The following is a 27,790-nucleotide window of genomic DNA, read 5'->3' as shown; positions in this document are numbered from 1 at the left end:
CTAGCAGGGCGACTGACGTGATCCCTGGGGTGAATTTCCTTTCTCCCATCCAATCGTCAAGGTTCCTCTTGAAGAGGTCCAAAGAGGCACTGTGCTTTACATGTATGGCCAATCTATTCCAGAGTCTGGGGAGTCTCTGGGTCAGGAACCTATCCCTCCAGCATGTTTTGTTTATTGTGATGACAAGGTTTACATCCCTGGAGCGTGTAGCTCTGAGGGATTGGGATTTCTTTAAGTATAGCATGTCCAACAGCTCTGGGTTTGACATGGCCTTGTATGTTAAGCAGAGATCGCCTCTGAGTAGACGATACGTGACAAAGTATAGCTGGAGTTTTTTAAGGCGGTCAGAGTAGGGCATCTGCTTTAGGCCTGTGATTCTTTTAGTGAGGTATTTCTGAGGCCTTTCCAGTTGTTGCAGATGTCTTGAGAGGTACATACCAAATGGGGCGTTGTATTCTATAATGGGTCTAATGAGGGATGAGTACAGTGGGACAATGACCTCCTTTTTTCTGGATGAAAAGCCCTTCGTGATGAGGTGTGCCACATAGAAGGATTTTCTGACTGTTGTGGCGATGTGGTTATCGAAGGTGAGACCAAGAAGCCGCAAGCCCATTTTACTGTTAAACACACTTGCGAACACACAAATAGCGTTCTTGTAATCATTCAACACCACAGTCACAGTAATAGTTTGTGCTTACGCTCTTCGAAGGTACGGTGATGTAAAAGAGAGTGAAAGAGAGCAGAATACAGTGTAGTGCTGCTAAGGGGAAAAAAATAGTATGAGCGCATTCTGCTTTTAGCAGACTACAATAATTATAAAATGCAATGTGAAAATAGCCCTTTATACTAGTACACAAACTAAATCATTAATTTAGAAGTATAAACAAAAACAGTTACCTTTACAGGGTGGTGAGTGGTAGGGATTCAGTGTATAAAACTGCTAGTCAAGATATCAAGAGATTGCACGTCAATACATCTGTACACTTTCTGTTGATCTTAAAGTGATAAGTACCCTCTAATATAGTTCTGATTACACACTAATTATTAATGTTCAAATCATTCAGGGAAAAGGTCATGAAATTGTTCTGAATTTTTATGTACAGAATTTATTTCATCTTTCAGAAGCTTCTGATTTCAGTGCTTACAATTAAACTTTATTTCAAAAAAGAGAGAATTGCTTTGTATATTGTAAAGCTTTTGGTTAGACTCAGAATATTTAGTTGGTATAAATATGAAGTACTTTATAATAAATGTAATGATAAGACAAGTCTAAACAATAGGAAGAAATAAGTTTATTTAGTTCTGGAAAATACTGTAAACTAACTCTGTAAAGAGTTATAGAAACTCAGTCAAAGTGAAGTAAGGAAGGATGAATAAATAAGTCAATGTTGTCTTTCAACTAACCTTGAATGAGAATGTTAACATTGAGAAGCACAGGGCTAGATAACAGTTTGAAAAAGTGATGTAAGGCATGCTTTGTTAGAATTTGCCACTGTTAAAGAGTCTCTTAAAGTAAATAGGGAACTGTCCGTCACAGAGATATGTCATGACAAGCTTACAATGGAGATTTGAACATTGTTATAGTTGTATCGTAGGCCAAAATATCAAAGCCCAGTATTATCAGTGTACTCTTTACCATTCATGGATTTCAACCACTCGCAAAGACTAAAACTTTTTTGCTTCAATAGCTTTTTTTTTCTTTTTCTCATTAATCTCTGCTTTGGTGCTGTTAATTTTATTCTTCTCCATTACTGACGCACATTGAGTTTCTTAACATTTTAAGGCATGTCTTATAAAATAAATTCTTCATTCTTACAGTTACCTTTATAATAGTCTTAAAGAAGTTTATTTAAAGTTAATGAATAATGATAGCTTTATTCTGTTGTATGCTGCTCTAGCTATATCTCTCATGCAAATGATAATGAGTGGTCTTTGTACATATTCTCATACAGTAAAATATATTATTTTTCTTATTTAATTTTAAATCTTTTCACTCTCTTAGTGGATCATTGTGCTAACTAGAACTTTGAATGAAAATTTGGTGATGCCACAAGACAGTGCAGTCTCTCCGTCTAAGCTTCTGCGGAGAGATAGCACTAGTTAGGATTCTGTAAATAGACCCTGTAGACAATGGTCACTCATGTGCCAGAGTGATCAGACAGAAGATAAGATCACCCAGTACAATGACATCAAGACACTTAGAGGTATTTTGTCATATATTTTAAGTAGACACAGATGCACAATGGCATATAAGAGCCTTACATCACTGACTACTTACTAACATTCATACTAAATTTGAATGTCATACCTATACGATTTCATTACTTGATAGGCTAATTGCTGTATAAACATACCTTTTTAAAACAGATAAGTTGGCCTTCAGCAGCACAGTTATTGCTCATCAAGGCAATTCTTTAGCACCAGATCTCAGACACAAAAGAAATTCACTGATCTTTGTATCGGACCTTTTATTTACTCCACAAATCCCAAACATGAAAATATGGGTCTGTATGTGATAAACTACAAATATGCGCATAAGCACAGAGACAAGCATAAAATAGTGATTACTCACAAATATGTTTATAATCTACATGGCTAGATTTGACAATGTGCACATGTGCAAATACGGACATATCATTTTTAATTGATTCTAGTTATGATTTATACCTTTTATTTGCAAATTTAATTCACATTTTGTCATACATAGAAACTCATTTACTCTTCCATAGCTATGCTGCACAACAAATGAAATACTGCAGTGTGCTTCAGTGGGCATTCTGAGTCTGATATATTTCAACCAGTAAGCATATCCTAAATAAAAATCTTGATGGTTCAATAGTCTTTGTTGACAGAAAATTAAATCTGTTCTATTTGAATGAATAAACGAGGTGGGTCTTGTATAAAATGTTTATAAAATGTTTCTTTAACGTATAGTAAAATCTATGTATTAAACATGAATTATATGAAAAGACAAAGGATTACTAATTGTAAGAATCTAATATGCATTATAAACTAGGGTTTGAAGTATATAATCAAATAGTCAAACATTGGATATAATAAGTAATCTATGAGTTTTAAATTATTTTTAGAACAATAACTAGTTTGTAGAGTTTTACCTTATGTTTACACTAACAAAAACTATATGTCTTTTTGGTGAAAAACAATATTACAACTGTGTATGTAATACAATTTCTTGATTCATGGGAAAATTACAAGCATATACCATTTAATGACTTCTTTTAAATCTTAATTTATTTATGTAAAATAGATTTCATTACAATCAATATGTATTTGGAAAATAATTAATTTATCATCTTCTTTTAGATGATTAACTTGAACATTTGATGCATATATTACCATGTTAATAATTATGTCATGTACATATATAGAAAATCTATATCTACATCAGATTCAGAAATGCTTTAATAGTTGATATCAGACAGTCACTATGAATGGTTCAATGAAAATAGTATATTATAAAATACATATTTATGTCTTTGCAAATTGTTCTTTTACATGAGGGAGAGAGAGAAAGGGAAAAGAAAATGACATTAGAGCAATTTGATAATGGGTTCAACTTCTTTGAGATGAGGATAGTCTGCTATGTGATTTGTATGTTATTGTATGTTCATAATAAGGAATGTATTATATATATGTATATAGCCTACAATTAGTTATGTGTTTCACTATGTACATAATATGTAGAACTATAAATATTCAATATATACTAGTTTATAATCTCAAAGGTCTTTAATAATACAAGAATGGAGCATAAGGAACTATGTCTACCAAACATGAGGGTTAATCTGGTAGATTGTTTTTGTCTATCAGATTAGAAATGTATCTCATTCCATGTGTGATGGGGGGAAGATTGAAAGTAAAGATTATATTAATCAAAATAATTTTACTTAACTCATTTTTCACTTTTTTATTGTGGCCTGAAATGAACATCAATATAAAGGTATTACAGAAGAGATTGCCTATTTATGATACATGAAATAAGGATAAATTTGTTCCAAATACAATACTATGAAATATACTCGAATATTATTATAAATATTTCCAAGCATGAAACTCAACAAGAAATATGGACTTAGCACTACTTTCACTGAATATAAATGTTTTAAATAATCCAAAGAAAAGATCAAACCTACTAAAATATTTAAAATTAAACAAAGCGCAAGTAATATTTCTTCAAGAGACTCACTTTAAATCTGATGAAAAGCATTTATGGAATCCAAATGAGTATACAACAGTAGCGCACTCATCATATAAAACCAAAACTAGAGGAGTTAGTATACTATGGAGAAAAAATATTATTAATCCCCAAATTCTTTATAGCTATGAAGAAAGAGGGACATATAACACTTGTTATAATAAAATTCAATAATAGAATCTGAACATTAGTAAATCTTTATTGGTTTCCAGGAATAGGAAAAGGTACGACAAAGAAACATCTAGACCATTAGTAAAACATATAAAGGTAGCTTGATAATATGTGGTGACTTTAATTGCATTCTTGATAATTCTGAGACCACCAATAAAAGAAATTTACGTATAACTCCTATAGCAAAGCTACACAAAAAATGGTTTGAAAATCATAATTTAATAGATACATTCATTTAGAGAGAGTAACTCACTGTTATTTTCGCACCAGGAGCACAGATTTACAACCCAAACGAGAATAGATAACATTTTTGTTGCACAAGACCTTGATGCGAAGATAAATAGTTTTACAATAATACCATGTTCATTATCAGATCATAGAGCAATTCTTATTAATATTCAAACAAACTTAAATAATTAATACAAATGACAAGAATTCCAGCATATATTACGAAACTAAAAGAATTTAAACCTTGGCTACTCACAGAGTTGAAATTCTTTCTAGACACTAATCTCACTAATGAACTCAACATAGTTATGATATGGGACACTTTAAAAGCCTATATTTATGGTAAAATTATCACATGGTACAAAAATAAACTAAAAGAATGGGAATCAGAATTACTTAACAGACAAAATCAAATTACAAAAAATAAATAATAATTTAACAAATGCACTTACTAATAAGACAAATTTAATGATTTGCATGAGAAGTTTAATGAAATTTTAAACGTAAAATTAATCTAGCACTAGAAAGATTAAAATTAAACTCATATGCTGTTTCCTATAAACATATGCACAACTTGGTGATAAGAGTCAAAGTACAATGTAAAAGAAATAACATTACTACTATCATACATGAAGGAAGGAAGAACAAGAAGGTGTCAGACATAAGTGATATACTAGATGATTTTAAATATCATTTTACGGAACATTATAAGATGGAAGGAATTCAAACAAAAAACTTTAATTTAGATTTGAAACCTGAATTGATTAAAACAATTCCAGAAAATTTTAAATTAGAGCTTCAAAAGCAAATTACGCATAAAGAAATTTCTGAGAAAATTAAAGAAAGCAAAAATAATAAAGCTCCAGGAATGGATGGCATTATAGCTGAAATATACAAAATCTTTCCATCATCCATAATCTCAGTCTTCCAAAAAACCTTAGTAGAAATACAAACGCACACAATACCATTCTACCATCTTGGAGATATTCATTAATTACTCCTATAATAAAAGAAAATAAAGATACATCAAAATGCAGCTCCTATAGACCAATTTCATTACTCAACAATGATTACAAAATCTTTATGGCTATTTTAGTCAATAGAATCAAAAAATCTTTGATAAAAATTATAAATGAAGATCAAACAGGGTTTATACATAATAGGCACCTATGATAATATACAAAGAATACTAACTATTATTGACTAAATAGAGAAAAACAAGATACCGTAATAATTGCATTGGATATAGAGAAAGCTTTTGACTCCTTAAAGTAGGATTTCTTGTTTAAAATTTTAGAGTATTATGAGTTTCCTAGCTCCTTTATTTCATTAATAAAGAACATATATAAAAACAATTTAGCATATGTAAAATTTGGACCTTTCACCTCTGAATCAATAATATTGACAAAAGGCATAAAACAAGGTTGTCCCATGTCCCCTATATTATTTGCATTAGCCATTGAAATATTTGCCATCTCAATACAAAACAATCCCAAAATAGAGAGTATAAATTTATATAATCAGTATAATTCAAAAATAATGTTATTTGCAGATGATATACTTCTTACCACAACTACTTCTAAAAATTCATTAAAAGAACTAGATATAGAAGTTGAAAAATTGTATTCGATTTCAGGACTACATTTTAACAAAATGAAATAAAATTTTATGATATTGAATAATAAAATGATTTTCAAATAGATGATAATCATATAATTGGTAAACAGTCTCTCACTTTAAACTATCTAGGTATAACATTAAGTACAACATTAGAAAAAAATTTAAGTATAAATTATAGGGAAATCATAGTCACAATAAAGTCAAATATAATAAAATGGAATAAAATATATATAACATTTGAAGATAGATTGCAAGTAATAAAAATTATATTACTTCCAAAAATCCTATATATAGCACAAGCCATTCCAGTAATACCAGACAAATATTTTTTAAAAGAAATAAATACATTATTATTAAGATTTCTCTGGCATCCTAATAAAAACAGAATAGCTTTTACATACCACATTAGACCTTGGAAACTAGGTGGAATCAATTTCCCAGATCTTGAAACTTATATTAGAGCCTCCATTTTTAAAATAATTATAAATTGGATCGATCCGTGCTACTCTTCTAATTGGAAATCTCTTCACACTGTTATTCAAATGAAAATACCATTTTAAAGAATTTAATGATAGATAATCATATTAATAAACCATGGCATATCTTATGCACTAGCCTTCAATATAATCTAACAAAACCTACTAATCTAAAATACTTAAATGACATGTATAATTCATTTAGAAGATTTGTAACTTCTAATACAGACATAAAGTTATGGCTAGAACTTTTATATCCTTTCAATGTAACAAGAAATTTTCAAAACAAAATGCATAGGACGGTTTTCATTACTTGGGAAAAGAAACTATTAATTTGCTGGCAACAGTGCATTAATGAACATAAGATTATGGATAGTCAACATATAATAAAAACTTATAATCTTTTTACATCAGACTGGGTTTTATTACAAAGTGTATTACTATATTCACAAGATCTATGCAGAATAATTAACAATTCTTCTTTTAGAGATAGACCTACACTTATAACTCATTTATATGAATTGGTATATAATAATCAAAACTGGGAAAATTTGACATACAAAATTATATAGAATTTTAATAAATTGTAGAGTTAAAATCAATCAAAAGTTTTGGAATCCTATAACAAAAGGTCATTCAATAAATTTATCCCTGGAAAATAAAACCAAAATACTAAATTCTATTAAATTGACATCCAACATGCAATTTTGGAGAATTTACACATGGAAATTTCTGCATAGATTTTTTTTACTCCAAATAGATTAAAAAAATGTAATACCTTTAATAATGTTACATGTTGGAGATGCTTGCAAAGTTGTAAAGCAGATTGGATACATGTATTCCATGACTGTATTAAAGTTAAAAAAAATTTGGGAAGATGTTAGCAGTTTTATACAAGCCATATTTTCAGATATATTTGGAGTGAGTAAATCTCTAATTTTGTTAAATGTTAATGAGAATTTAGAATTAAATAACAGCAATCTTCATCTACTATGGAATATTTTAGCAATTGCTAGAAAATGTATTACCAGAAAAATGGAAGTCAAATCTGGAACCATCATTTAAAGAATTTTTGTTAGTATTGAAGGAATCTGCATTATTGGAAACCAGAGTAAAAGAACTAAGAATAGCACCAAGACGATGGAACAAGAATCCATGGGAAAAAAATACTATTACTTATTGAGTCACTAAACTTGAATTTAAACTCTTAATGAGGGTGAAAGAAAAAGGAACAAATGATCTCTCATTAATGCAATGTTACTCTGACTAAGATCAATATAATTAAATTTCAGGACAGTTGTAAATATCGTATATAGTTAATAATACTGTTCTATTTATCAGAAAATGTATTAAAATTATTATACAATAGAATTATTTGAAAAATTAATAAAAAACATTTGAACATAAATCTCATAATGCAGTCGCTCGCACTTCTTAAAATGGAGAACATCAACATTTGTGCTGTAACAGAAACCTAGTTTAAGGCAGCAGAAAACACCCCTGCACTACCAGGCTATGACTCATTCCACACCTTTCGGCCCCAGAGCTTGGGCCGAAGCTCCAAAGGCAGTGGAGTTTCCATATTCATAAAGGATGCGCACATCTTTAGACTGGCAGCCCAACATAGCACATCTGATACTTCAGGTCCAGCTAACATTGGGTAAGACAGTGATTCAGGTGGTAGCCTGCTATAGGTCCACAACCATGTCCCAAGACTCACACTCCACGTTCCTAAGCACCCTGGAGAATATTGGGGTCCAACCTAACACTCTCATACTGGGTGACTTCAACTATCCCTCCATTAACTGGGAAAACTAGTCATGTACCAATGCACTTGCCCAATGTTTCCTGGAATTCATTAATTCCAATGTCCTGGACCAGCTCATTCTTACCCCCACTAGAGGTAGCAACATCCTCGACCTGATCATTACTAACATGGACTGTTGTGCTGCATCAGTAGTCAACTCCCCCCTGGTTAGATCTGACCACAAACTAATCACCTTGGAAATCCACATCCCTCCCACCCCCTACAAAGGTAACCACCATGAAAAACTTCTCCAAAGCTAACTTTGGGCTCCTAAAAGCAGAGGTGGCTAACTTCATGGCATCCATGCAAATGGAGAATAGTTGCATGACCACTGAATCATGCACTGTACGAACACGTACACATTTGCATGGATCTAGCCATACCCAATAGAACCAAGACGCTCTCCTCCAAAAAAAGGAAGCCAATTTGGTGCTCCCCTGCCATAAACAAACTCTACAACAGAAGGAGGAAACTGTTGTGGAATAAGGTAAAGTCCCAAGACTGGAAAAACTCCCTTATCAGCTTCAACAAAAAGTTGAGATCCCTCATCAAATCCTCTAAATCTAGCTATGAAAACAGAATTGCAGCAGATAGTAAAGACAGCCACAGGGCCTTCTATAGTTATGTAAAGAATCACCACGGCAGCACCCAGATTTGCTCTGAGCTACTGCACAATGGTACCTCCTATACCGAGCCAACAGATATTGCCAATATACTGGCCGATAGATTCAGTGCTAACTTTACCCCTCTCTCCCCCAAAGGACCAATCACAATACCAGCAGATTGCCAGTCACCCAGTATTACTGCTGCCCAGGTTAAAGCAGCACTGTCCAAAGCCAAGAATGCAGCTTCTATGGGACCTGACAGTGTCCCTGTCTGTGTTCTGCATGAACTCTACAGAGTGAACTGGCACCTCACCTGTGTACTTTGCTCAATCACAGCCTCACCTCAGGCTTTGTCCCTGCCAAATGGCGCACTGGTACAGTCATCCCTCTCCACAAAGGAGTAGTGACTACAGACCCTGGGAACTATCCCCATTAGCCTGATGAATCTGATATGCAAAGCTATGGAACGCATCATTGTGGACCTAATAAACAAGGATATAGGGAATCTCCAAACTCTGGATCCTACACAATTTGATTTTGTGAAGGGTAGATCATGCCTACTCAACTTGGTTGACTTCTTTTAGTCAGTCACCAGAGCTGTGGATGAAGGCAAGGTGGGTTCATACAGCCTACCTAGATCTGGCCAAGACCTTTGATAGCATTCCCCACTCAGGAATCATAGAAAGACTCACTAAGCTAGGCATCAACACATATATCACTAGGTAAGTTGCAAACTGGCTCACAGATAGAAACCACAGTGTGAAAGTAGCTGACTCCAAGTCAGACTGCAGACCAGTCACAAGTGAAGTCCCACAGGGTTCGGTCCTGGATTCTCTCCTGTTTATCTAGTTCTCTAAAGTCCAGGCCAACACGAAGGGACTCTGGCTGGCAAAGATCGCAGATGATTGCAAGTTGGGAGCTATTATTAACTTTCCAAAGTGATGTTGACATCCTACAGAAAGGCCTCACTGAGACCAACCACTGGTGTTAGAACCATGGCCTTAAGCTCAATCCCAAAAAATGTGTCATCATCCCCCTTGGGAAATAGCTGGTTCCCATGAATTACCACATCGATGGTAGTCCACTGAACACAGAAGGCGTTATAAGAGATCTGGTAACACAGGTTGACAACAACCTCTCTTTTGACCACCACATTGCCACTGTGGTCAGAAAGTCCTTCTGTGTGGCACATCTCATTACTAATGGTTTTGCATCCAGGAAAAAAGAGGTCATTGTCTCCCTCTACTCTTCCCTCATTAGGCCAGTCATCAAGTACAATGCCCCATTTGGCATGTACCTCACTAGACACCTGCAACAAGTGGAGAGGCCACAAAAGTATCTCACAAAAAGGATCCTAGGCCTTAAATATTTGTCCTACATGGACAGACACAAAAAACTCCAACTATTCTCTGTCTCATATTACCTACTTAGAGGTGATCTCTGCTTGACTTACAGAGCTATGTCTGACCCAGCTCTGTTAGAAATGCTACATCTAAAGAAATCCCAGTCCCTCTGCACCACACGCTTCAGAGACCTCAACCTCATTATCACAATCAACAGAACATGCTGGAGGGACAGGTTTGTAACCCAGAGACTGCCCATGCTATGGAATAGACTTCCCATACATGTCAAGCAGAGCACCTCACTGGCCCTCTTCAAGAGAAATCTTGATGAGTGGATGGGAAATAGAAAATTCACCTGGGGGGGGGGGTCACTCCAGTGGCTCTACTCAACAGAGCTACTGGGAACTGAGGTCAGGTGACACAATGCCAGGGTAATCCTATGGGTAGGCTTGTAAATGCTTCAGGGCCATTAGCCTAGTACACACCTGTGTACCTATAATACATAAGTAAATGCAAAAAATCATGTACATTTTTTGCACAATATATAAATATTGGTCTGGTGATAATACTGCAGAGTGATGCCAAAGAGAGTAAAAACTACTAGCATAATGAATAATATGGCTTAGAAGATTATGTAGGCACCGAACAATTATATCTGAAACATTTTCACTTGGCCTCATTGTTAGGGTATTCTCATAGTGCTTTTTAATGTGACTAGAGATTTAATTTCATTAGGTAGGTGGTTCCTTGTGGTTGGTCTTATGTCAGAGAAATATTTCTCACTTATTGTAATTTTAAAGTTGGGTCACACTAAAGTAATAAAGGCAGGCTGACTTTTTTTTAGTAAGTATACAGATTCCTTGAATTAAATTGTGGCTATTGACAGGGGGCAATGTCCGAACTTTAATATTTTGAACAGGCAGCAGATGTAAAGGAATGTGGTTTGATCTGGCACTTTATAAGGTCACAGTGGTATGTATAAAAATTAGCTAACAATGCAGATCTGAATATTTTGTTCTCTGTAATTTTAATTATTTGTGTATTGTAATAAGAGTGAGTTAAGGGTAAGCAGTATTCAAGATTTGGGAGGAGCACTGTGTTTTTTTGGCTATAGTAGACCTGGCAGCTGGGGATGAAGAGGTGAGTTAGTTTGTAATAATGTTTAAGCTGAGAAAGAACTTTGTGTGATATTGTGATGGGTAGGTAGGGTGTTAAGGAGAGGAATGTAGAAGGTCAGATGGTAGTGTATTTTGAGAAAAGGATGGACATGGCTGCAGTGAATATGTATTTTAAGAAGAGGGAAGAGCATAGGGTGGCATACAAGGGTGTTTGAAGATGCACACAGGTGGATTATATCCTATGCAGGAGGGTCAGTCTGAAGCAGATTAGAGCCTGTAAAGTGATGACAGAGGAAAGCATTGTTAGCATAGAATGGTGGTCTGTAGGATGACATTGGTGATCAAGAAGAGGAGGAGGAGTGTGAAGGCATTGCCAAGGATCAAATGGTGGAAGTTGAAAAAGGATGATTGTGATGTGGAGTTCAAGGAAGAGTTAAGACAGGCACTGGGTGGCAGTGAAGAGTTACCGAATAACTGCATAATTACAGCAAAGCTGGTAAGGGAGACGGCTCGAAAAGTGCTTGGTGTGACACCTGGACAGAGGAAGGAAGACAAGGAGACCTGGTGGTGGAACGAGGAAGTACAGGAGAGTATACAGAGAAAGAGGTCGGCGAAGAAGAAGTGGGATTGTCAGAGACATAAAGAAAGTAGACAAGTATAAGGAAATTAGGCATTTGGCAAATAAAGAGGTGGCAAAAGTTAAGGATAAGGCATATGGAGAGTTGTATGAAAGGTGGACAGTAGGGAGGGAGAAAAGGGTCTGTACTGATTGGCTAGACAGAGGGACCGAGCTGGAAAATATGTGCAGCAGATAAAGGTGATAAAGTGGGTTCCTATCAGCATTTTGAATGTTGAAAACACCAAATTTAATTTAATCAAACTGAAATGTTCGAAATCTCAGAAGAGCGAACTGACGAGACATCGATTTCTTTCCTAGGGAAAGAAATCGGTGGGCCGTCATCGGAGTTTGCTATTTCCTCCACTGTGGTACTGTCTCGGAGTTGGTATATTTAAGTAGGGGGGGCGAAGCCCCTAACTTCTGTCAGTGTTTAAAGTATTGAAAATTTTTTTTTTTTTTGCACGAAACACCAATTTCTTTCCTTGAGAAAGAAATCACTGTTCCGTCAGTTCGCTCATTTGAGATTTCGAACATTTCAGTTTGATTAAATTGCATTCGGCATTTTCAGCATTCGATATGCTGATATAGACCCGATAAAGGATAATGAGGAAAACATGCTCACAAGTGAGGAGTGTATGTTGAGCAGATGGAGAATGTACTTTGAGGGGCTGATGAATGAAGAGAATGAGCAAGAGAGAGAAGGTTGGATGACGTGGGGATAGTGAATCAGGAAGTGAAACAGATTAGCGAGGAGGAAGTAAGGACAGCTATGAAGAAAATGAAGAATGGAAAGGCTGTTGGTCCAGATGACATATGTGTGGAAGCATGGAGGTGTTTAGGAGAGATGGCAGTGGAGTTTTTAACCAGTTTGTTTAATGATATCTTGGAAAGTAAGAGGATGCCTGAGGAGGAGAAAAGTGTTTTGGTACTGATTTTTAAGAATAAGGGTGATGTATAGAGCTGTAGTAACAACAGAGGTATAAAATTGATCAGTGACGGCATGAAGTTAAGGGAAAGAGTAGTGGAAGCTAGGTTAAAAAGGAGGTGATGATTAGTGAGAAGTACAGTTTCATGTGGGGAAAGAGCACTACAGATGCAATGTTTGCTCTGAGGGTGTTGATAGAGAAATATAGAGAAGGTCAGAATGAGTTGAGTTGTGTCTTTGTGGGCTTAGAGAAAGCATATGATAGGTTGCCTAGAGAGGAGTTGTGGTATTGTATGAGGAAGTCAGGAGTGGCAGAGAAGTATGTGAGAGTGGTGCAGGATATGTACGAGGGTAGTGTGACTGGTGAGGCCTGCAGTAGGAGTGATGGATGTGTTCAAGGTGGAGGTAGGATTACATCAAGGATCAGCTCTGAGCCCTTTCTTATTTGCAATGGTGATGGACAGGTTGACAGAGGAGATCAGACAGGAGTTACTGTGGTGTTTGTGGGTGACATTGTGATCTGTAGTCAGAGTAGGGAACAGGTTGAGGAGTCCCTGGAAAGGTGGAGATGTACTCTAAAGAGGAAAGGAATGAAGGTTGGCAGGACTAAGACAGAATATGTGTGTGTGAATGAGAGGGGAGGATAAACGAATGGTGAGGATACAAGGTGTAGTACTGGCAAAGGTAGATGAGTTTAAATACTTGGGATCAACAGTTCAGAGTAGTGGTGAGTGTGGAAGAAAGGTGAAGATGAGAGTACAGGCAGGGCAGAGTTGGTGGAGAAGGGTGTTATGAATGAGTTATGACAGTCTGGTACCAGTAAGAGTGAAAGGGAAGGTCTACAATAGGGTAGATAGACCAGCTATGTTATATGGGTTGGAGACAGTGGCATTAACAAAGACCAGAGTCAGAGATGGAGGTGACAGAGTTACAGATGTTAAGATTTACACTGTGTGTGACAGATGGGCAGGATTAGGAATCAGTATATTAGAGGGTCAGCTCAGGTTGGACGGTTTTGAGACAAAGCCAGAGAGGCAAAATTGTATTGGTTTGGACATGTGATGAGGAGGGATGCTGCGTATATTGGGAGAAGGATGCTAAGGATGGAGCTTCCAAGTGAGAGGAAAAGAGGAAGGCCTAACATAAGGTTTATGGCTGTGGTGAGAGAGGACATGCAGGTGGTTGGTGTTACAGAGCAAGATGCAAAGGACAGGAAGAAATGGAAACAGATTATCCACTGTGGCAATCCCTATCGGGAACAGCCAAAAGAAGACCGTCCCTTCAATTTGGAAACATGCTTTCATTATTCCACTTCACAAGGTAGGTAAAAATATTGACTTTATCAACTTCAGGCCCATTGTCATCCTTTCTCCACTCTCAAAAATCCTTGAAAAATGTATTCATGCACAACTCATGCCTTACCTAACTCACAATAACCTCCTTGCCCCCACCCAACACTGTTTCCACCCAGGCCACAGTACCATCACTGCCCTTCTCTCCTTCCTAGAATGCATCAGTTTTGCTCGTGACTCTGGCAAACTCATATCCGTCCTTTTCCTAGACCTATCCAAAGCCTTTGACACCATCTCCCTCCCTATTCTCCTATCCCAACTCTCCCATCTCAACCTATCCCCTTCTACAACTTCCTGGTTCCCTAGCTTCCTCTCTGAAAGGCTGCATGCTGTAAAATGGCTATCATCTACATCCCCCTTCCTGCAGACCACCACTGGCATTCCCCAAAGCTCCATCCTCACCCCCCCCACCTTTCAACATATTCATTAATAATTTTCACAACTCCATCCCTGAGACTTCCTTGATCCAGTATGCAGATGACTCTACCATCATATGCACTGCTGACTCCCTCTCTGACCTGCAACTAAAGACCCAGTCTGCTTTCACTAAAACTGAAAATTGGATGCATAACAACCATCTTGCCCTGAATGCAAACAAAACAAAAATAATGGTCTTTACTCCCTCCAGAAGCTCAGTAATTAATAACACCTCCTTTTCGATAACTAGCCAAAATAGCACCACCATTGAGACTGTGCCTCACACCAAACTCCTAGGTATCATCATTGATGAACATCTGAAATTTGGCATTCATATTCTAACAGCCATCAAAAAAAAACATCAGAAACTAGGACTCCTATACTGACACAACTGCTACCTGACTCCCTCCACCAGGAAGACCTTAGCCTCCACCTACCTTCTCCCCTTTTTATTTTATGGTGCCCCCATACTCACCAACCTCCAACTTGGCTTACAGTCTAAACTGGATTCCTGCTACAATAAAATCTGCAAATTCACCACCAACTCCAAAAACTCATTCCATCATTGCTACTCCCTCCATTCTCTGCAGTGGTTAGAACTTCCTAATTACCTGAACTTTCTACAGCTCACCACTGCCCAGAAACTTGTGTTCAAGCCATCCAGTTGCCCCACTGTCTCCTCCTCCTTAACCCCCTACATACCCAACCACTCACTTCGATCAGAAAATCAAAATCTCTTACTCATCCACAAACCTTCCCAGCCTCCTTGACAATTTTTGCTATCTTACTCCATAGCCAAACTTTCGAACTCTCTCCCCACCTCCCTTCGTAATGCCCCTAACCACACCAACTTCAAATCCCTACTACACTCCTACCTGTCATCAAATTGGATATGTTCTTGTTCATTTCCTACTTGAGTCCCTCCACTACCGTTCATTTCGCAGCCCCATCTACTCTCCACCTAGCAACCTTTCACTCAACTAAACCTCTAACTCCTCTGCTAAACGTCTACTAGACATACTTATCTTCTGCTATATCTTCCTCTACTTCCATCTACTTCTGTAAGTTAAAAAAAGTCTTTATTCTCCAAATGTTAAATTGCTACAGCCTGAACATGTATTTTGTTTTGTTCTGTTCCACTGCCACTAGAGCCACTCTGTATTCAAACATAATTACTTTCGTACTCTGTACTTCATCCTTTACTACTTTATCAATATTTTATAGATATATATGTTGCTTGATATTCATGATTGTATTGCCTTTGTAATTGTCTAAGAACTCACATACTGTATTTTATCCCCATGGAGCTTTTATTCCCAGGCCTCCACTGAAAACGGGCTCTTCTTGGCCCATTGAACTTCCCTAATCATCAAACTGTAATAAATAAATAAGATTATTAGTATGGATTGTAAATGACAGAGGGGGCTCAAGTATTACTCTTAACTTCTTACATTCTGTGACATTAGAAATAACATTCTTTGCGTGCCGAACAGTTGAATGGGGGGCTAAGATGGACACTTTCTGTAATGAAGGAATGAGCGTAACATTTTAGGGCTTATGAGCAGTTTGTTGCCAGTGGTCCACTGATTTACATTAGTAAAGCTATTCTGGAGTTTACCTTGTAATCCTGTATAAAATGTAATAGTCTAAAAGTAATGTATCATCTGCATATAGGGTGATATTGCATTTGAGAAAGTTACCAGAGAGACCATTAATGAATAGTGAAAAGAAGAGAGGGCCAAGTACTGAGCCTGTAGGCACACCTATGTTAAAATTACTGTTATTAGAGAATTGATTGTTAAAATAGACTGTTAGCAGGGTTATTTTAATCCAGATAATAGTGTTATCCCCAAATGAATTTTATTGCGTTCTTTTTGTAGTAGTGTATTAAATGCTCATGTAAGACTTACAGAAATTTCAACTGTAATTAGTCCTTTATTTATGTTATTGTAAGTGGTGGTGTTGGCAGTTGAGAGCTGAAGTGGTACTAAAGACATTTTGAAATCCATGCTGTGAGTTTGTTAGAAGGCAGTTGCAACTTGTATGTTTTAGCAGTTGGTTGTATTGTAATTTTTCAAATGTTTTTGTGGTTGGTAGTCCGTGAAATCTTTAGGAGGAGGAAGAATTTTTGGAAGAGGAATGATAGGTTGTTTGAAAGAAGGGGACAACTCCAGATATCAGTGAGAGATTGAAAATATCGGTGAGAGGGTTTGCAATTTTATATATATATATATATATATATATATATATATATATATATATATATATATATATATCCTCATTCTGTAAGTATTGTCAAATGTTTTCCTCCTCTTCACAAAACCACATTGATCCATATCTTTCAATTTTGACAAAACATTGCCTTCTCTTAGCTAGTATAAACAATGTTATGGTTTACAATTCAAATGTACCTGTATGAAGTTGGAACTGAAGGTTCTTTACCATATTTGGGCAGTATAGCCACCACAGCTGTCCTCCAAGATGCTGGTACTCCTCCCCTTTAAGAGAGAGTGATAATTTGAAAAGTTTTATTCAACAGTGTTCACTCCTAACTTCCAAAGTAATACTGTTGATTCAGTACACATCTCTGTTTTTGTCTTGTCTTAGGTATTAAGTGTTGAGCCTCATCTTCCTATAACTTTGACATAAGTCTTCCAGACACGGTTCCATCTGTGCATTTTTTTGGCTCCCCTTTCCTCTGCATTATACAAATTTTCTTACTATTTTCCAAATATCTGTAACATCTCTAGGATATAGGTTCATAGGTAAGTACTAGGCTAATGGCCCCAGAGCCATTGCAAGCCTAGCCCAATCATGTTCCCAGTCATCTGGCTTACCAGATGTTAGTTCTCTATGCCCCTATCTAGCAGTGCAATTGAAGTGATCCCTGGAGTGAATTTCCTATTTCCCATCCACTCATCAAGATTTCTCTTGAAGAGGGCCATTGAGGTGCTCTGCTTGATTTGAATGGGGAGTTTATTCCATAGTATTGGGAGTCTCTGGGTTAGAAACCTGTCCCCCCAGGAGGTTCTGTTTAATGTGGTTATAAGGTTGAGGTCTTTGGAGTGAGTAGCACAGAGGGATTGGGATTTTTTCAGATGAAGCATGTCAGGCAAAACTGGGTCACACATGGCTCTGTATGTCAAGCAGAGATCGCCTCTAAGGTGATATGAGACAGAGTATAGTTTAAAATTTTTAAGTTATCTGCATAAGGTACATGTTTGAGTCCTAAGATCCTCTTAGTGAGGAATTTCTGTGGCTTCTCCAGTTGTTGGAGGTGTTTAGTTAGGTCCATGCCAAATGGGGCATTGTACTCTGTAATGGGTCTGATGAGGGACAAGTAGAGAGTGATAATGACTTCTTTTTTCCTGGATGAGAAACCTTTTGTGATGAGATGTGCCACGTAGAAAGACTTCCCAACTACAGTGGTGACGTGGTTGTAGAAGGAGAAGTTGCTATCTACCTGTGTCCCTAGATCCTATACTACAACTTCAGAGTTAAGTGGGTTCCTTTCGATATGGTAGTTTGTGGGCACCGTGTTTTTCCCGAAGGGAATGACTGTGCATTTTTTGGCGTTTAGCCTAAGGCCGTGGTTTTAGCACCAGTCGTTGGTCTCCATGAGGCCTTTTTGTGTAGGCTGTCCACATCAGCTTGAGAATCAATAATAGCTCCCAGTTTGCAGTCATCTGGGAATTTGGTTAATCAGAGTCCCTTGGTGTTGGCTTGAACTTGAGAGAAGTAGATACCAAACAGGAGAGGACCCAGAACCGATCCTTGTGGGACTCCACTTGTAACTGCCCGCTAGTCAGATTTGGAGTCAGCTACTTTCACTGTGTGGGTTCAGTCAGTGAGCCAGTTTGCCACCCATCTATTGATGTAAGGGTTAATGCCCAGATTAATGAGCCTATCAATGATTCCAGAGTGTGGGAGGGTGTCTTAGGCTTTGGCTAGATCGAGGTAGGCTGTGTGGACAGCCTTGCCTTCATCCACTGCTCTGGTGAGAGCTTCGAAGAAGTATATCAGATTTAGCAGACATGATCTGTCTTTCACAAACCTAAACTGCATTGGGGTCCAGGGTTTGAAGGTCCCCTTTGTCCTTATTTATAAAATCTGTAATAATACGTTCCGTAACCTTAGAGATCAGGCTCGTCAAGCTGAAAGGGCGGTAATTCCCAGGGTCAGTAGTCGCACCCCCTTTGTGGAGTGGGATGACTGTAGCAGTGTGCCATTCAGTGGGAACAAAGCCTGAACTAAGCTGCAGTTCAACAGAGCACTCAAGTGTGGTGCCAGTTCCTTTTGTAGTTTGTGTAGGACACAACCCAGTATATTATCTGGTCCCATGGAAGCTGTGTTCTTAGCTTTAGTCAGTGCGGGTTTTACTTGTGCAATCATGATAATAGGGATTTGCTATTCCTTGGGTATGTGGATGGGCCCTTTAGAGGGGTCAGGGGGAAGAAAAATTTGCACTGAACCTGTCTGCCAAGATATTGGCAATGTCAGTTGTTGTTTTTGTCATATACTTCCTAAGTTTGGCTACCCACCTTTCTTCTTTCTGTTGTCCAGGTCACTGTACTAAAAGTTGTTTGTGCTCTAGAGTTATCAAAAATAGTTGCTTAGCATTAACCTTTCTACACTCGTTTATCTTCTCCATATACTCCCTTATTTTCCATTTAGCACTATGCATTTGCTCCTGTTCTTGTTATTTCTCCCAAATTGTTCTAAGCTTTATAATAGTTGTTTTATGTGGAATATAAATCAATGTAATCTTTCTCCCATTCTAATAATCCCTAACTACTGTTACTCTACCATTATTGCATTCCCATCTTCTTTCACTATTAGAGCCCTTCTGTCTCTCAGTATTATTACTCCCCTTTTTTGTACCCGATACTTCTGAATGCCCACTCCACAATCATTTGTCAAATTCACAAGTTCATTTCTATCTATACACATCTCCTGTAGCATTGCTATTTGCACCCTACAGTTAATCTAACTCCTTGCACTTTGCTTTTGCAAGGCCAGTTACATTCCGTAATGATACTGGCAGAACATCAATTCTGGTAAAAAGCTATTAGTCCCACATACTATTTATGGCAGTTCTTGTGAATATATATTTCCAGCTTGCAGCTTACATGCACACACTAGTGATTGGCAGGCTTATGTATGTAGTTGCTTCCTGTCATCTCTTTAGCCATGTTACATTTTTCCATACTTCTCGTCTGAATAAAAGCTCACAGGAAGCACAAAACTTTCCCAAGAAGGGTATTTACCCTTCTGGATGGGAAAAGTGGCCCCAAATTGATGACTATCCCCACAGGCATTACCTATACTGAAGGTAACCATGTTAAAGTGCATATTAGAGCCACAAATTGCTTTCTTTTCTTATCTTTTCTATATTCCCTTCTCAGATGTGAAAAACAGCTATCATGCTTTCAATAAATATTAACTTAAACCTTAAGAAAAAGTGCACTAGTTACCCCTACACAGTGCACTGTTATATTTAATGCATTAAGATACAAAGGATGCTGGAGATTCAGATGCTAGTATAACTTAGTAGTTTCACACAGTTTCAAATGTGGTTTATTTTTGACAGAACTGCTTATCAATGTATCTTTAAAAGTTAGGTACAGTGTGCCTTGTAGATTTCACTCTAACACACCAGTTGGACTTCATATGATTAATTGCTTGCACCTGCAGGCTCCCTCTCTCCAACTAAAAGCATATGCCGATAGAAAACAACCAGCAAGTAACTGCATTAAAGAGCTACCATGTTCATGATTTTCATCTTTTTCTGTTTTTCAAGCCTGTTTCATTAAAAATGTGTGTGCAGTTTAAATTAAGCACATTAGTGTAGGCATCCACCTTTATAAAAACATGCAAAGTTACTTTTAATTCTTTATATTATTTGATGAATGCATTTTTACATCCACCAGCAGCCCAAGATCTTAACGTTAGCTTGTTTGTTTCCAGCCCTTTTTGACTTGTTACAATGTAAAGCCTGGGCATGTTACAGTTAAGAAAAAAGTACTTTCTTATCTTAATATCACCAGTATAAACAGCAGTTAAATCTTCCATTTTCTCTGCTAGAGCAGTCTCATATTTTCCCTGCATGCTCCATCATCTAACTCTACTATTTTTGAAACTGCTGTTCTTGAGAAGCTTCATGTTCAGTCTTTCCTTCATTTCAGCCTCTTATTTCTGTAGTTTTATTGCATCTGAAAAGCTACTTAAAGCTTCTACATTTTTCAGATTTTTGTCATTTAACTTTATGTATTCCTCAAGTGTTTCACTTATTTTGAACACCTCTGAGAGCATTGGATTCATTATTTCCTTAAAGCTATCATTTGTACTAAAGATGCCATTTAAACTTATTTTACTGAATAGCTGCAAGATTCTTCTCAATCAAATTGTTTCTGCTTTTGTGGTTTGTTTTCTCTCTCTCTCTCTCATTCCACATTTCTTCTTTGCTGGCATCCAGGCAGATTAATTACTTGCCAGTAAGTGAATTTTTATCCAAATTGATAACTTTTAACAGCTTTTTAAAACAGTTTATCAGTTTTCACTCAGGGGGAGTTCTAATCAACCTTTTCCTCGGTGTGCATCCATGTTGGAAGTCCCTGTATATTTTAATGTCATGCAAAATGGTAGATGATAACTTTAGCACACATGCTTAATGCTAGTTTTGATCTGCATATAAATGTTTCACAAGATGCTTCAGAAATACTTGTGTTGGTGGGACGACAGATTCAGTATTTATACAGTGTGGTGGCATACCTCCCAACCTCTAAGTACAATAATTCTGAATAAAACCAAAAATAGTGGGGGGACAAAGACCCAAAATCATGGTCAAATTGTAAATATTATTTATTTTATTTCCATTTCTTTACCAAGAAACACTGACTGAACAAGCAAGCCCTTTTTTAGCAAAAGGCCAGGGAGAGAAGCTCTGAGAAATAATAGTAGTAGTACATATACATTATAGTGAATACTCTGATAGCATTTAGCAGAATTATATAAAGCATTTAGCAGCATTACATACAAAGTGATGATGAGTAAAGCAGATAATTATGAAATAAGTATATTTAGCAGCAGCTAATCAGCAGTGGTTACAGCCAAGCAGTAGTACATTAAGTCAGATATAACTATGTGTTCTTGTCATAAGAACAGTAAAAGACCAAAAATGAGAGATAACAAAAATGTACTGACATGTATACTAATTTAGGAATAATATAGCCTGGGGGAGGGGCAGTGGTATAGACAGTATATATTGTCATTATAAACTTAGAAAGTTGCTAGATTAACAGGTTTTACATTAGCATGCATTTTATGAAGTATACGAAGTCTGAAACTCAAATATGTCATTATTTAGTGATTTTTAATCCTCAGCAATGCCAGAAGACCACATATTTTATGAGTAACAGACCAAAAAATATGAGGCAAAAATCTGGACATTCTATGAAATTCTGGACAGTCGAGAGGTTTATGTGGAGGTAATTTTCTTGGTTTAGTCTTGTGCAGTAATAACCATGTCTGGAGGAATATTTCTACTTGTAGATCTTATCTGTGGTTGTTAAATTACAGTACAAAATAGCTGGCTTTTTGTTTGGATTATGCTTGAAAGTGTTCATGAATATACTCCTAAGAAAATGTAAGTATAGGTTTTTAGAAGTACGTAACTGATTAATTTTATCTGTCACAGAATGTTGATTGCATTACTGGGCTGCTTCAGAATATTATGTTACACTGACATGTGAAACAAGTACACATTTTGTTTATTTCTGTTTTCCACAGTTCCTGGTTTGCCTGCTGTTCTTTTACATGATGGATCTCTCTTCCTGCCAACTACAAGCAAAGGTACTTGAAGTTACAGTGTGTTTTAATTAAGTTTATTTTTTTTAAATATACCTCTGGCTGTCCATCAGTGGTAATGAATATACTTAGAAATAACACTTATAGAAATTTCCTTCCTTCTTTCTAAATTTTCAGTTTTATGCAGCAGCAGTTTTATTGCAAGGCTTGCCCTGAAATGGGGTCAGTTGTTTCAGTCTCTAATTTCATGCTAGCTTGCATCTGGAAATCTTCAGTCACACTGACTTTTATCATTTTGTCATTGTTGTCCATCCATTAGAGATATAAAAGCTGTTGTCCTTTAAGTCACGTCTCCAACAGCCATCATGTTCATCTGTTGTCAGCATTCTAAGGTATACACAGCAGTTCATGGGTAGTGTCAGTGGAGGGAGGATGTTATTTGTGTCAGTAGGAGCCAATAAATATTTCTGTTATCTTTAAAATGTCTTACAGCAGGATAAATTTCATGATCTTACATCAAGGACCCACCATAGTTGGTCTGTAATTAGGTTCATCTTCTTTTTTGTTTTATTTCAGTCAATTTCTCTCTGATGCTCTTATATTTGGGAGAACATTTGTTACACTGAGCCACACATTCTGATTTCTAGCATTGTACTAGGAGGCACAGTTTATCCTGATTCTGATTATTGTCTGTGAAAATTTCCTACTTACAATTCCTAAAATTTAAATGGCTTTGTGCCTGGCAGATAAATCAGGACTCTTACCACCATTATCTCAACAGCTTGAGAGAGCAAATTTTGCATTGCTTTAAGTGCCAGCATTTCAGCTCAACACCCACAGGTGTTTGAGGGTGAAACTCATGATTTTGCCTCTCTACTTGGCAATAGTACTAGTTAAGGTTCAGCCTTGTGTGATCTGTGGAAGGGTTCAGTGTGCAAGCCCAGGTTTCTGCAAGTACACCATCAAGTCTAGAGAAACTGAAACCTGGTCCATTTCTGAAATTGCTGTCTTTGGTTTTTCAGTTTATCCTTGATTTGCAGTCTAGTGCCTATCTTCTTATTAATTCCTTTTTTAACTGTGTAATCCCAATAGGCACACTTTTCTTTTCAGGGCTGACCTAGAAACACTGCCCGGTAACTTTATCCATAACACATCGTCTGCTTCAGTGAACAAGAACGACCTTAAAGAAGGCGCAGCCTTGGCTCCCACTATATGGGGCACATTGCATAACATAGGTGTGCTAACTTTTTTCTGAGCTGATTAGCTGGACTAAACTAGTGACATGAGAAGATCCTAGGGAGTATTTTCTTAAGTCATCTGACCAGAAATAATCATTTTGCAAGGCCAAAGGCCATCTTCTCAAGATGTCTTTCTCCTCTCCAAATGTCAGCATGGTCCACTAGCATATGCTGTGGGGGTCTACCAGGTATTTTCATTCCATTGTTTGCAGTTCTGTGCTTAGGCTTCTGATAAACGTTATAAGTTCGATGGGAATTTGGGGCCAGCTGGATATGGGTACCTCTTGGAGAACATGGCCTGATGTTAGCATTAGGCCTCATGCAGACATTTCAAGTACCCCCAGCATCTTTGGTGTGGATATGCTTTCAAGCACCAAATCCCTATCAGCTTATCTCTATCACCCACCTGATGCATGCCTGTCATCACACATGTTATTGTATGAACTTGTTCCCTCTGAAGGTGGCAGATGCACAGGGGATGCCCTCCTGCACTGAATCCTACAAGGAGTCTGAGGATATTTTCCAAGCGGTAGGAAAGAAATGACTACTCCCTACTTTACATCTCCTGCCCCTGAAGACACCTCCTTCTAATAAACCATCAGGAAGTCTTATGTGGACTGAAATAGTGTTCAAATTTTGCCTAATAAGGGAAGGAGGTGTCTTGGGTCATCTCCTCTTTGGAGCCAGTCATCAAGGATACCACTGTTGCAGCATGAAGGCATCCGTTTTCTATTTCTGTTGCTCCCAGGAAAGCAAATGCTGCTTTAATTCCTTTGCAAGGTGGAATAAAGTCTTAAGCTGGCATTCGCAAATCAGCTACTAAATGATTTCCTTAGTTTATTTTGTTTGTTTGTGTCTTTCGGCTTGAGGTCTAAATACCATAGCATTTTGCCAATCTGTTCCTGACCAGTAGTGTAAAGCTTTGTAAGGGGCTGGTAAGAGAACTTATTCCTCTGTCAAACTGGGGTCAAGCTTTCAACTGTCTCTGCATTCTATATTCCATTGCCCCTTTCTAGTAGAGCAGAAGCTGAAGAAACTTTTCTTCTTTTGCCTTTGTCTGGAATCAAGGATGTGGTTAAAATGTTGCTGGCTTTTAGCCTATGCTTCCAGGTATCCTGCTGCAGTTATGATAGTGCCAAAGCTATAATTAGGGATGAAGGCTCAAGCATCTGCTAGCACAAAATGGCCTAATTAAGACTCTTCTCCCTTAAGGTGGAGCTCAGATAGTTCATTGCTGACATCCCTTTTAAAGTGCAGGTTCTTTCCTGCTTACTTTTAAAAGACCTGGTAGATGAGTCTTGAGGGCAAAACAGGCCCTCCGCACTGTGGAGGACACTTTATGATCCTTTCCTACCCCCATTGCTACTACTACTTCCTGGCTCTGCCATTCCCAAAAGAAAACAGCCTCCTTGTAAATCAGTGCAGGCACTTAAGCATTGCATAGTCTTGACTGTGCCAGTTAATTCACCTAAGAATAGGATGCCTCCACTGGTTGAACTGTAGTACTGACTACTTTCTGGGGCTGCCTTTTGGGTAGAGGACAGGTCTACAACTTTGCATCAGTTTGGAAAACCATCACAAAGTCTCTGAACATGTTCATCTTAGTCCATCTTGGTCAATGTCTTAAAGTTTTTAGGTTCTTCCCCAGAGGAGACCCTGCTGTGCTTCATGGTATATATAGAAAGAGATGGAGCTCTGAGTATGATACAGCATACAGGGGTTCAAGTAGCATCCTAGGCATTGGAGAGGCTAGCCGGGGAGGGAGAGAAGCTCTCTTACCCCTTTCTGAGAGAAAGGAGAGGGATACATGTCATGTGAGGCATGCTTACCTCTAATATTTTCCCTAGTGGAGACCATAGGACCCAAGAGGAGGGTCTGCTTCTAAAGAGAGAGCATTGCTTGCTTGTTTATATCTCTTGTGGAATGGGAATGATATCTCTGGTCTACATTCACTGAATGCCTTCCCTTTTGAGGATTACTCAGAATGTGCAGAGGCGAGGAGCAGGGCTTTATAATAAGATCTGCTGTGACATATATGTTGTGACTTTCGGCTTTTCCCGGTTAGGGGTCGCCACAGCGGAACTCCGGTCCGCTAATGATTGGCAGTTGATTTTTACGTACCGAGTTGCCAGCCCTGACACACAACACGCCCATTCACGCATGTCTCCATGCAGAAGATGCTCTAACTGAGAGTTGAACCGGACAGTGTCTTACTGTGAGGCGACAACACTACCGCAGCACCACCACCGTGGATCTGCTGTCACATATATAACAACGGTAATTGGAGAGTGTAATCACCAGCAAGTAGGAAAGAGTGAAAAATGCATAAAGATGTCTTTGCTGAAAGACCAGTCTGACTGTGTAGATCTGTTGAGATAGGCTTTGAGTCTACTCTTTAAAGGAACTGTAAAGTTTGCCCTCCTTTCAGAATGAAGCCAAGGCACCCATTCCCAAAAGGAATGGTCAATCTGTGTTTATTATTGGACCGCAGGTACTTCATTGAGTGCATTTAGAACTTATGAGAATGACTTTCCAGTGAGTCATAATCCTGCAGGATGCCCTGATGGTATCACTTGATATGTTGAAAGCTTTTTGGCATATATAAATCTGTATTCCACACAGGAGGTTGTTTCATATTACTTTGGGTAAGACAACTTTCAGTACTTATTGCTAGCATTTGGCCTATTTTGTGCCACAACGTGAACTTTAGGTCATTGCTGATGTGGTGAAACCTTCTGAAAAAGGCCCTCCTTGTGTTCCTTTATCTGGATAACTGTATTCTGGTGGTAGCATCAGGGAACTCCTTAGAAGTGTCATGGCTTGATTAATCCCATGAGTAAATGCTCAGGCTACTTCCATAAACTGAGAGAAACCCTTTTTGATCATGATTCATAGAATTTCCTTCATCAGTTTCATTTTTCAAGTCATTCCAGACTAGAGAGAGAGAATGTCCAGGGCATCCTGACCTTGGCTTCCTGATTGAAGACACAAGGTTCTATTGGTGGACCTTCTATATTTTTAGGCATGATGAAGGCCATGGTTCTCACATTGCTTTGGGCATCTGAAGATGCTGTTATTACAGTGAAATGGGAGGTTTCAATGGTTGCAGAATCACCACAACCCTCACAGATTTTCTCCTGGTGCCACTCCTTTCTAGCCAGTTTTTTGAAGGTGGACCACCCCTACCAGTTTGTGTGCTCCTTCTCTTCTGCACCAGAATCTATTACTAGTCTTAACTCAGAATGTTTAACTTTTGGAGTGGGGAGCTGAACTCTGCTTCTCCATAGGCCATTGAAATTTGATTCTGCACCCTTACCTCAGAAATTAAGGGAAGGAAAAAAAATGTACCCTTTGTTGCTCTTTCTGTCAAATAGGTTTCATAGCATGGCAATAGCCATCTACTAGATAACATTTAATTATAAATAACTAACTAAATAAGAATGACTCAATGTCTGAGCTGCAGCCTTCAGTGGAGTATATGTTGTTGAAGGTTGTATCCAAAGTGCTGGAGCCATTTGTTGTTTTTTGCTGGCTACAATTGTGTGCATCTTCTACAATTGTCTACAAAGGTTTGTTTTCAGTCTCCTTAGGTCAATGACTGGTCATGAAATTATCCTGACACAAATTTGGAAGTTAGTACATGACTTAATTTCAGCTATGTTTTATTTATTGTCATTGACTGGGTTAGGCCCTGTAAGCATGGTTCATTTTCTGGGGAGACCCAAGGTGGAGTTCATATAAGTAAGGGTAATTAGGCCAGTACATTGGGAAAAATATCTTGTCCATTTGACATGTCATGACATCATTTCATCTATCTAAACTACCGTCATGTAGGTGGGGCCTTTACAA

The 27,790-nt window shown here is 37.6% G+C and overlaps 1 protein-coding gene across 2 annotated transcripts in view; it reads left to right on the top strand.

Moving 5' to 3' along the window:
* FANCA (FA complementation group A) overlaps positions 1-27,790 on the top strand; it is a 2,214,801-nt gene that overhangs the window by 1,816,260 nt on the left and 370,751 nt on the right. For both annotated transcript variants that reach the window (XM_044081851.1, XM_044081852.1), the window contains exon 39: positions 22,686-22,748. In XM_044081851.1, coding sequence (XP_043937786.1) covers positions 22,686-22,748 — 63 coding nt within the window. The remainder of the gene's footprint in view (positions 1-22,685; positions 22,749-27,790) is intronic.

This window comes from Protopterus annectens, chromosome 8.part1 (assembly GCF_019279795.1).
Source record: "Protopterus annectens isolate FY-2018-M chromosome 8.part1, PAN1.0, whole genome shotgun sequence".
NCBI classification, from domain to species: Eukaryota; Metazoa; Chordata; order Ceratodontiformes; family Protopteridae; genus Protopterus; species Protopterus annectens.
Note: the sequence above shows the minus strand (reverse complement) of the source record. Positions and strands in the feature narration are given on the sequence as shown.